The sequence below is a fragment of the Amborella trichopoda genome, chromosome 12 (genome assembly GCF_054954075.1).
Source record: "Amborella trichopoda isolate Santa Cruz 75 chromosome 12, AtrichopodaSantaCruz75HAP2 v2.0, whole genome shotgun sequence".
In the NCBI taxonomy this organism is placed as follows: domain Eukaryota; kingdom Viridiplantae; phylum Streptophyta; class Magnoliopsida; order Amborellales; family Amborellaceae; genus Amborella; species Amborella trichopoda.
This window is the reverse complement of record NC_142347.1, coordinates 42,045,408-42,057,403: the sequence shown is the minus strand read 5'-3', so window position 1 is coordinate 42,057,403 and position 11,996 is coordinate 42,045,408. Positions and strand designations below refer to the sequence as shown.

At 34.1% G+C, this 11,996-nt stretch overlaps 1 protein-coding gene across 5 annotated transcripts; it reads right to left on the bottom strand.

Annotated features, from left to right (window-relative positions):
- Positions 1-428: 428 nt before the first annotated feature.
- LOC18447060 (uncharacterized) lies at positions 429-8,190 on the bottom strand. Of its 5 annotated transcripts, none has more exons than XM_020675174.2 (5): positions 7,736-8,190; positions 6,292-7,027; positions 2,997-3,427; positions 2,620-2,719; positions 429-895 (listed from the first exon to the last, which is right to left on the bottom strand). In XM_020675174.2, the coding sequence occupies exons 2-4, from the start codon at positions 7,004-7,006 to the stop codon at positions 2,639-2,641; spliced, it is 1,227 nt and encodes a 408-aa protein (XP_020530833.1). In that variant the 5' UTR covers positions 7,007-7,027; positions 7,736-8,190; the 3' UTR covers positions 429-895; positions 2,620-2,638. The 5 variants fall into 5 exon arrangements, with proteins under 5 accessions (XP_020530833.1, XP_088710778.1, XP_020530832.1 ...); XM_088854652.1 differs by lacking the exon at positions 2,620-2,719 and adding an exon at positions 5,806-6,152 and having other exon boundaries at positions 7,736-8,138; XM_088854651.1 differs by lacking the exon at positions 429-895 and adding an exon at positions 2,287-2,393.
- Between the last annotated feature and the right edge of the window lie 3,806 nt (positions 8,191-11,996).

Below are 11,996 nucleotides of genomic sequence, written 5' to 3'. Positions count from 1 at the left end.
TTCCATGAATTTTATTTTGTGTGATGTAATTTAATAGTTAAAATTAGTTCATATAGAAAAAAAAAATCTCAATATGCATATATTGGTGAAAAAAATGAAAATTAATAATGTAATACCCCAATTTCTTATTGGATTCTTAAAAAACAACATTTATAATGAATTTTAATAAGTTTTTTAAATTTGTTTTAAAGTTACTCCGACTGATTCGGCCGATTCTCAATCCGGATCGCCGATCTATCGAGGTGCTCGATCCTGACCACTTGACCGTTTTTTAAACGACTGGGTCAAATGATCGCTCTTCTCTAAACAGATCTAGTTATTTGCTCTCTCTTCCCCCCCCCCCCCCCCCCCCCTCACAAACCACACCACCCCTTCTCTCCCGGGCCCCAAAAAAATGCAAACCTGACCAACGGTTTAGAGTCACTCTATTCATCAACAGCAAACTCTTTGGCTTTAAGCGAAGTTCCACGAAAAACAAGCTTACCATGACAAAGAGGACAAAAATAAAGACATACACAAAGAGGACAAAAGATAAAGACAACGATACCGATATGCTGCAATAAAGAGTAAATTTATCGGCTCGGATACAGCCTCAAAGCTTTACCATCATCAAGGATAATCATTTCTGCAATCTTTTTTGATAGAAAAGTTTAGCATTCTCTCTCCACCAAGACACTTCCGTTTCTTTCTCCAAAAGCCTTCTCTCCGAGCATTCCAAAGCGTTCTCAAGTTCAGTTATCCTTTCTTGTTGCCTTTTCTCGAGAAGTTCATGTAGCCTGCGCTCAAGCTCACTAGCCGATACCCCACAATACTCGCTCATAACCTCTTCACGAGGAATCTCTTCTACACTCAACTCATTACTTCCATCCAGGCGACAATAGTCATCCACAACCGTCTGTGAAGTATAACTCTTTAGACATGGAATGGATTCTTGATTAATTCTGAATTTGTTTGTACATATAGGTTTAATGAACCAAGGTAATTAATTGTTAGCATGCACATGGATGAAAACAGAGGACTGAAGGTTTAGTGTTACTTTCTCATTAACACATGGGTTAGGAGGGTTAAGTGTTACTTTCTCATTAACATAGATTCTCTGGATTTCCCGTAAGAATTAAAGGAAGAAAACCAAATCAGTTCTTAACATTCAATTTGTCAAGAATCATCAAAGCTAAAGCACGGAGCGTATTTCAAGAGAGAGCTTTGACAAGGAGACGATTCATCTACAATAGCCTAAGCAACTAAAAATGACCTCCTCAATTAAGTCGTGGCATGGGCATACCAGTTATTCAGGAGTTAAGTTCCTTACCTTTCATTCTTGAAAATAAGAGGGCATTGTGTGGAAAGTCCCATAACTCAAGAGTAAGTTTCATTTTTCTCCCCATTAGAAAACAGAGAATTTTCTCTGCCCAGTCTACTCCAAAAATAAAAAACATGTAACCCATCTCATGAATAAACCCCATCAGTGAATAGAGCTAAGGCCAGTTTGGACGAAAGTTATTTGCTATATGTCAGTTTCAGTCTCTCTACTTAGCAAAAATAAAATAAAGAAATATATTTCACTCTCTATGCCCTGCTTGCTTGATATAGGGAAAATGAGTCTTCTTTTGTCCCCTTTCTTTCCCTATTTGGGCTGGGTAGAGATAACAATCCTTTTCAAGTAGTCTGGGCAGAGAACAAGGACATACTCACGGAACGTCCCTTTTGACTGTTTCAACTTTCAAGTAAGCATTGCAGAGAAACGCAAAACTTTAAGCCAAGTGATCTGTCCAAACTGGGGTAAATCTTAAAGGAACACAGATATGGGCTCGTGCACACACATAAGAATGAGACCACTTGGGTGACCTCCATTGTCCACATAGACAAACACTCATATTCTGTATCAGATTTTACTGAAAGATATACTACATCAGTAGATGTGGGCTTGCTTGGGTGTTTCTGCATCCAAATTTCTTCCTAAATCACCCTTCTTAAATGCAATATTCATTAAAAATATCTTCTCTGCAAGGAATTTTAATTTTAATTTTTTTTTAGTGACACGATAAGGGTTTTCTTTTTTCTTTTTTCTTTTTAAATTCTCCTTAATAGCCATGACAATTACAATTTAGAAATGTCTAATATTTTAATAATATTGTTGTCGAAGCTTAAATCTAAATTTAAAAAAGTTAAGCAAAATAATGGTCTCTATCATAAGTATTTTATAGCCAAATACTTACCCTGATGAAAACCCCACCCATGGCCCTAATAGCTACCAACCAAATACAAACAAATCTACCCAACATAATATGCTCATCTTTGAAAACAATAAAAGATGGATCACTTACAACCCAAAAATGGGAGAGAAGCTTGAGAAATGGGAAGTCAGTCTACAAGCTACTTCTCTTTCAAAAATACTGAAACAAGAAGAAGGAAACAAGAGTAAGGTTCATATCAAATCCAAGAATTGCCCGACATAAACATAAAAATTAAGAGAAGAAAAAGAGTAACAAGCGTGCAGAGAAATTGTTCAACAAGGAGGGACTTTGAACTCACAATTACATAAATTAAGAAGCCTCATAAGAGGGTGTAAGTTCAGTCATTTTTTAAGGGGATTTTATGTTAAGAAAAATTTGCTTTCACCTTTGAGGCAAGGCCCAAGCTACTTCACAAGCACCAGCAGAACTCCAACTTGACATGCAGGTAACAGCTTCAATATGAATGTCACATAATGGTTTTTTTGCTGAATTAAACATCACAACATGTTGGTCTGAATCAACTAAAATATATGCATGAAGTACGTAAGGAATGTGCAAGTAACAACTCGTTTTTTGTGTTATTATTCAAAACAGATATTGGATATTTCATAAGAACAAATATGCAATAACTGTGATGGGAAGCAATGCCAAAATCAATCTATAAAAGGGTGGACAGCAAGCGAAGAAAGACACATACAGTACATGGAATCACTTGGAATGAGTAAATTGAAGATCAAGGAATAGATGAAATCAGCTTTATACCTCCTCTCTTTGGTGGTTTTTCTTCTGAGAAAAATATTCAGTATCCAAGTTAAGTTGCAAAACTTCCAATTCAGCTTCAAGCTCTGCTTCAAGTTGATCCCTCTGCATCTGTTGAGCCATCTCATTTCCTCTGACATAGTTAGGGAGCTTATCAAGCTGTGTAGCACAACTAGCATTAGCTAGTTGTCCCATTGACATATGATATTTATGGTATAACTTGTCACCAGAATCATTGATTCCTTGGTAAGCTGGAGTAAAATATACAATATCACTTTGCTTTCTGTGATGCTCAGACAACACATCCCTCCTCCTCTCTTCTTTGATATCTTCAAGAATGTTCTCCATTCGCCTTTGCAAGTCAAACATATACATTAGGAAAGCCAGACCAATTCCAACCCCAAAGCTGAAAGAAACCTCCCCCTGGGATTTTCCTGGAGAGAAAAAAATATCTTCCACATGTAAATATATAGAGAGAAACAAAATGAGGGATGTTTCTCTATTTGATTGGAGAAGCCAAAATGAATAGTAAGCAATAAATGAGAAAGATTGATCAGTAAAAATATGATATGAAGACAAGTATTTCTGAGAATATAAGCAAACAGATATGGTGTTGGATACTACTGTAAATTCAAGGATTTACACACAAAAAGAAAGTTTAATTCCTTGATGTTCAAAATAATTTGGCAAGCAAGGGATTTGAACTCATTCATTCTGAAGTGGTTATAATCCAAATTTATCCAAGTCAGCCACCTAAACAAGGTTCAAAACCATAGTCACCGGAATCTCTCCACCGACCTCGCGATTCTGGTTCCGAAACCCGATTCCGTGTTTCCATTAAGGAATCTCCACAGAAACCGTTTTTTGGAACCAATGAAACTCGATTCCTCAATTTCGGAATCTCAATTCAAAACATCTTTAGAAACCATTTTTTAGAACCAAGGAAACTCGATTCCTTAATTTCGGAATCTTGATTCAATAAATCTTTGGAAACCATTTATCAAAACCAAGGAAACTCGATTCCTTAATTTCGGAATCTCGATCCAACACATCTTTAGAAACTTGAACCCATTAATTGTAGGTAGACGTTCCCAAAATATATCAAATCTGGATTCTAGCAAGGATTAAATCTTGATTCAAAACTAAATATATTCAAAGTATCAAAAAAAAAAAAAAAACCAATTGAAAGTACGTAATGTCCAATGTCTATGATGGTTGTGCACTTCCTAAAGGAAATTGGAGTAGAAATCTTCCTTCGAATGCTTCTAGTGGTTGCAGGTTTTTATTATTTTACCTGTGCCACCCTAGATGGATTTTACTTTAAATTTAAAATATAACTGATAAATACAACATATACAATTGAAAGTAAAACCATGACATAGACATAATTCTATTTTGTCTTTATAATAATGAAGTCAAAATCACAATTTCGAAATACTTATCTTTTCTATATAATGACAGTAAGTTCAATAGTCAACACAATCACTTTAAAATTTCGAAAACCTTCTAATAAGAGACATCCAATATAGGTTCTAAAGTTGATAAGGCTCAAGATGTTCTTGGGGCTTCCTTCTCCATAAAAATGAAATCTTGATTTCTGGTATGGGTTCGTCAAATGCATTCTATAGTCTATATTATTGTAAATCTCGATCTCAAACTGGCATGAATCTCTGATCCATAAGCTTCAAAAACTTGATTCCAAATATGTTAGAATCACGATTCGAAACTTCAACATACCATATGTCAAAAACTCGATTCCATAGATGTCGGAAACTTGATTCTGCATATTAATGAATCTTGACTCCTAGAGTGTTGATTCCAAGGGGATGGTAATCTTGATTCCAAAGAGGACAGAATCTTGAATCCATATGTGGATGAAACTTGGATCTATTTCAGTCAAAACATGATTATCAAAAACTGAGAATCTCATTCCCCACGATTCCTATTGTACGGACAACGATTCTTAAGACAGGAATCTTCTAGCTGGCGGCGATTCCGCGATTCCGATTCCTAAAACAATTCGGGTTCCGAAGCGTTTCCAACAACTATGAACTCATAAAAATATATAAGAGATAATGGTATTTTTCATTTCATTGGTGTTGTAATGATAAATTGTAAAAATTGAAACTCACACCGGCAAATTACAACCAATGATTGGATAATCAGTTTCACATGTCCACTCTATGCAAACAGTCATGATGAGTATGAGATAATGATTAAACCCAAAATTTATCCAAGCCAGACACCAAAATTCGAACTCATTCATTCTGAAGTGGTTATAATCCAAAGTTATCCAAGCCAAGCACCTAAACAAGGTTCAAAACTTATAAAAATATATAAGAGATAATGGTATCTTTTCATTTCATTTATGTGGCAATGATTGATTGTAAAAATTGAAACTCACACAGGCAAATAACAACCAATGATCGGATAATCAGTTTCACATGTTCATTCTATGCAAAATAGTCATGATGAGAACGAGAAAAAATCATGGTTCCTACATAAGTCTCAATTAGAATGAAGAAAGTCTAGTTGCTAAATAACGTATTAGTCTATTTGCACACAAATCAAGAGTGGAAGTTTATGAAAAAACATAAAGTTACCAAGTACAAGTCAATTCATCCAAATTGTATAATGCTGAGGCATATTTTATCCTCTATACCGCAATAAATCAATCATGGAAACAAATAAGCTCCAAATCATCATGCTTACTTAAGGCCATAGCAGGAACTCTCCGTATTGAAAAACACAAAATCTTGGAAGCATGCATGGGATATTGACAAGGGAAATATTCCATAGGATGGAGCTTTACCCAAAGAAATACAGCAAGGCTTGACCATTGGAGTTCCATAAAGAAAATATATCTTTATGTGGTTAAGTACATTATGGTTGCAATTTGAAACCTCGGATTTGAGATGAGGACCGCCATATCAACTAGGCTACGTGGTAGAACCCATTGTCCTTCCCAAATAACTTAGCTGTAATTAAATAATCACCCATTTCCAATAAAAAAAGGGCAGAGGCACCTTAAACTCCCACAAAAATGCTTCACGACAGGATCCAAAACTGGTTGTTGAAATCTGCTTATGATAGGTTTATGAAAAAAATTGCCTTGCCTCTTGGAAATCTCCCCCAACAAGGTATATAATCAAAAAACTTCTGCAGACAAATTAAAGTTTAAAGAAAAGTAGAAAAGAACAAGATGAAGGCCACAAACACAACAATGCTTACTGATTCTCTTCAGAGAGAGAGAGAGAGAGAGAGCGAGAGAGAGAGAGAGATAGAGAGTGAGATTCACCTGAGGCTGAGGCCAACTCTTCAGACTTTGAAAAACTCGCTGTAGAAACTGGTAACTGGTCAGAACTCTCCAACCCAGAGCCACTGCAAGTACCATACTCATCAAAAGTACCATCTCCCCTACTCTCCTTACAAATTCCTGAAATGGTTTCAGTAGAAACAATTTCTCTCTCATCCGAAATAGACAGAGCATTCATCCCTACCTCTTCTCGCCTCTGTTTCTTCGTCTTCAAGAGCTTCACACATTTGCGCTTCTTGTTGCTCCTTCCCCTCTCTCTACACCCTGAGAATCCCATATTCTCCACAACATGATCCTCTGCAATTCTAGCATGTGAAGCCACATTACCCAAATTCAAATTCTGTGATTTCCCTCCAAAACCCACATCTAGACATGGAGTTTTTGATAAATGTTCAGCTGTAGCAGTCCTTTTGGGAATCTCAGTTGCATTACTGTTTGAACCATGAACAACCCAACCAGTAGACAATTTACTGTTCTTTGGCTTTGCGGATTTAAAAGAAGCAAACCATTTTGAAAGAAGAAGTCTTGGCGAAGTTGGAGCAGAGAAAAAGCCCCTCTCTCTCTTATAACCATTGCTTTCCTCAAGAAAGTCAGCCATTCTCATCTGCTTCTTGTAAAGAGCAATACTCTCAGATTGCACCTTAGTTTCTCCAAAGAAGCAGAGCCCTTGTACCTTTGCTCTCAAAGACAAAGGCATGCTTTTAAGCTTGTAAAACAACTGTAAAAAGACACAATATTCAATTACAATAGATTCAGTTATCAACACAAGAGGATAATTATGAGACCAGGAAAGACATTGAATGGGGACAGATGGGGATGAAAGATTAACAGTTTTTATGGAGAAGATGAACAAATACATGAAACCCTCAAAGATTTCATAATAAATGTATACGAGCTTGATCTAGTAATTAGCAGCAGACATTAATTATAATAATGAATATGCATATAAGAATTTCAAATGAAATCACATCTTCCAAGATCTTTTTCTTTTAAGAGCACCCACTATATTTGTTTTGCAGTCATTATGCAAAATTCCAAACCACTTTTTAATTTTTAAAAGTAGGAAAATAAGGTGAATCTGAGCTGATTTTAGGATTAAATGAATTATTTCCAAGTTTGCAAGATTTCATGGGATTTTTCCCTGAAATTTAACAGAAATAGGCGTGATTTACCCATTACGGAATATACAAAAGAAAAAGGTGAAGAAATTTCCAGTGAAGTTGGATATTTTGAAAATAAATCCGATAAATTAGACCAAATTCACTCAAACAATCATTAACCCAATTTTGATTTCACACTAGTAATTTCAATCTCAATATCCCTTTCACCATGCTTTTACGTCGAACCTGCCTAACAATAAAGGAAAATAAAGAGAATAGAAATAGAGGGCAATGTTTCAGTGGTTTTGCAAATGAACATTACTTACCTGTTAATGGAAATTAGGGCTTCATGCAAGGCTTAAGAATTATACAAAATCCAAGAACATATCATAGTTTCCAAAAGTGGCGGCATTCACTGGCGACATTAAATGCAGAGAAAGAAGCATTCGATTCTCATGGCGAAATTAAATGCAGAGAAAGAAGCATTCGATTCTCATGGCGAAATATGCGGAGGCCTCAAAAAGCTGGTTCCCCTTTTGTTCTTCAACCTCTTTCCATTGTTTTTCACTTTTGTAAGTCAATATTTACAGTGAATGTTCAAAGGTATGAGAAGCTGCCTTCTACGGTTTCCAAAGTGGAAGAAAAAACCCTAGCAAATTTCCGCTTGGAATTACAGTGAGAGAGGAGCTAGGGTTTTCTTCATGTTTGGGGATTAGTTTTACTGGTTTTAGGGAGCGACGACACCCTGACATTATGGAATTTATGGCGCCATTGATTTTGCAGGCGTTATTTTTTGAAATTTTTTTTTTAAAATAATCATTATTGTGGGCGTTATTAGGAGCGTATCCACTCCAGCATATGCTCCCGCGGGATCATAGCATACAAAACTCCCTCTAGCAAAATAGCAGATCCATCAACCGTTAGATGATTATTTAAAAGGAAAAAATTGGATTTTATGTCCTTGATCATCTAAAGAAATACATCTTTTTTTATGCACGCAATGAGTTCCGTTTATTATATATTTTTTTGGTGGCGTTTCCTTAAACAATAGCATCTCCAAATTTTATCATAACCCGTAATTTTGGTGTAAAACATTCTTAGAATTATCTAAAAATATGTTTTTTTATCAGAATGTTAAAATTTAAAACTTCAAAAATAGTTAAAATCAATTAGATTTATAAACATATGAAAATCTTGAAAATAGATGCTTTAGATAATGTATTGCAAGATGTACTATTTTGGAACTCAAAATTTTCTTTTTTTCATATTCATATAACTTGATGTGGAGATGATCGAGCGTTTTTCAACATTAAATCAATATTTTCGGATAGATTTTTGAAGTGCATCTTTAATTCTACATTTTAAAGTTGCAACCTTATATATGAACTTTTGTTTTTTTTTTTTTTTGAGGTTGGTCGTTTCCAAACTTTTCATTTTCAAAATTCTTCAATTTTTAAAATACCACTCTAGTTATCCCATTGTGATTTCTATTCTTACAGTCGCTACTCCACTTAATATCTTAAAAACCTAATTCTTAAACTATTTGAAAAAATGGATAAGATCGGTCTTCTCCACTTAATTACTCAAACAGAAGACTATTGGTGTGTTTTTTTTTTTTTTTAATGATGATTGCAAACGGCTTCCTCGTCATGATTACAAGAATAAATGTGAAGAAAAGGAAAAAAAAGGTTGGACGTGATTGGAGAAAGTACAGACCCGTCTAAGGTTAGGAAAATTGTTTAAGGTAGGACCACATTTCTACATGGGGCCCATACGTATAAAATATAGATGCAAATAGGTGGTCCAAATGTTTTTTTAATACAGTTGTTATTTATAGTTTTTAATTTTATTTTATCTTCATATTCATGATTTCTATGTTAAAGATTATATATTCTCTAAAATTTCTATAATAGGCGGGTTGGCCGCATAGAAGCCATGTCCCTAGTGTTACAATGAAAAGTTTAAAGTGCATTTGATTGATTAAAGGGTTAACAATAAAAAGAAAAATAAAAGGGAAAGTATATGATGAGATCATTTACTTTTTTTTATAAAATGATCACAATTATCCTTCACCATTAGATGTGAAATTGGGTGGCGACATTTATTTTATTGATCAAGTTCAAAATTCAAAAGTAATTTTTTCGAATTTTGTGACACACCAAAGCTGTCAGATTTTACATCGGATGGTTATAAATAATTATGACCTCTTTATACTAAAAGTAAATGGTCTCATTGTATGCAATCTCAAAATAAAAGAACTATAAAAAGTGAAGAAGAGAAATAAGAGACGTGTATGGAGCAACCCAACTAGGATTTAAAAGAAATAATAAAATCCATTGCTATGGACTACAAGAAATAAAGTTGAAGAAAATAAATAGGGCACCTTTAAATTCATTCTCTTGATGATGTAGTTTTGGTATTGAAAACCTTATGATGACTTGTGATATTTAAAATACCAAAAATGCTTGAAAATCTATTTTTCTTCAAAATACCAAAAATGACAAAAGTGACGTAGATTAATAAAGACTTAAATTTTTTGCAAATAGCCGTCCAAATAATTTGTTGCATTATGCACAAATTTTAATATTTAAAATTATTTTTTCTTCTTATCTATAAACTTCTTATCTATACAGGTCGAGTTGATTAAATTAGAAGATTTTGCAACATTCGAATAATTTTTTCTAATTTTTTAGGTGCACCGAATTTCTATTGTTTAAAATTGACACTAATAAATACTTCTTTCAAATAAGTAAGAGACGTGCGTGAATCAACACAAGTGGGATTAAACAAACGGTGGAAAAATATCACATTGTCCGCACGTAAGCCAACAAAGTCTCACATTCTTAACATTAAAAAAAAAAAAAAAAAGCAAATTTTTTTTTTTGAGAAACTTTCTATACTTCTCCGCGTTAGACATCTTAAATACTTCCCCATCTCCTAGCCATCTTATCTGAATGAAGAGCTAAGATAGCGTCAATCACAGAGCCACACTTCTACACTGTTTCATTTTTAATTTTTTTTACAAAACATTATTACACCGAATTGGGATGTCCACTCCTTTATTAAACTCGCACCTACAAAAATATAAAAAATTATTTATTATAAAATAAAATGACTAAATACCCCTGAAAGTATTAGGGGTAATTTGATCATTTATTTTTATAAATACATTTTTAAATACTTTTAGGTATTGCTCATGGAGATGACATGTACCAAATTTCATCTTCATATGATTTGTAAAAGTAAATAAAAATAAAATACTATAAAACGTCAGATCTAGATCACATAATCAATGACTCACTTATGACATTATGAGATAAGTAACCTAAACTGTCCATTTAAATTGAATGGCCAGATAGGAGGAAAATTATATAAAATATTTATGGCTGGGAAATATAGATAGTTTTTTCAAAAAAAAAAAAAGGGCAAGCTTTCTATGCTTTCCCTACAACATATAAGTTCCATCCTCCCCCTTATCCAACCGTTCATTCTGAATGGAGGACTAAGATTGCCCCAATCACAATGTGACATCTCTACACTATTTTATTTCTATAATTGACACCAAATTTTGGACGTTCATTCCTCTATTAAACTGGCACTAACGAAAATATAAAAAAATATTTTCAATAAAATAAAATGATCAAAGTACCCTTGAAAGTTTTATGGGGTATTTTGGTCATTATATTTTATCGAAAAATTATTTTTAATATTTTTTATAGGTGCGCCCCAATGAGAAGATGGCATGTACCAAATTTCATATTCATATAATATGTATAAAAAAAAAACTAAAAATAAAATACTTAGAGACGTCGGATCTAAGATCAAACGGTGAGTAGCTCTCTCTTGATCAAAATTGGACGGTTGGATAGTAGGGGAAGGAAAGAATTTATATACTGTAAGGGAAATATAGAAACCTTTCCCTAAATGATTATGTACTTTACCTTATAATACGTACATTTATAAGTAATTTACATATTAAAAAGGGGTCATCTGGCTTTAATACCAATGCCAGCACCAGGTCCATAAATCTGCCTCGCGCTAGGAGCCTGAGCCCACATGGCCGCGAGGCCTATTGAGCTGCCCGGCTTGCTTGCAAGTTTATTGGCATCGACAAACCTATACGAGGGACTGACAGTTAGATTTGAATCGGGTGGTTGAGGATGTAAGAAGGTCGACAAACGTATACGAGCCCAAATGGCTTGCTTGCCATTTGATATAAGATGGTCACAATCTTTATTGACCATTAGATTTAAATCGGATAGTTAAGGATGTGTCACTATTTGGGCACAAAGTCCAAAATAAAATTTTTTGAATATTCTGTGACACTTTCATCTATTGGATTTCAAATCCAATGGCTAAAAGTGAACATGATCTCCATATACCAAAAATCAATAGTCCTATAATATACAACTCATAGAAAAATGGCGTTGTAGGGTGGATTAAAAATGGATTTGTGAAGTAGATCATCCACTCACCAATCTCATGTTACATCGCTAATCAATTGGGATCGGAGAGGAAGGAAAATATTGAAAGGAAAAATGAAAATATAAGAAAAAGCTGTATGGGACTTTAAACATTGTAATATAC

Bases quoted from the DNA above. Each gene is read 5' to 3' on its own strand.
- LOC18447060 (XM_020675173.2), bottom strand. From the start codon at position 7,006: ATGCCTTTGTCTTTGAGAGCAAAGGTACAAGGGCTCTGCTTCTTTGGA. The intron at 3,428-6,291 runs GTGAATCTCACT...TTTTCTCTCCAG, and splicing joins AGAGTTGGCCTCAGCCTCAG to GAAAATCCCAGGGGGAGGTT. The intron at 896-2,996 runs GTATAAAGCTGA...TATACTTCACAG, and splicing joins AAAACCACCAAAGAGAGGAG to ACGGTTGTGGATGACTATTG.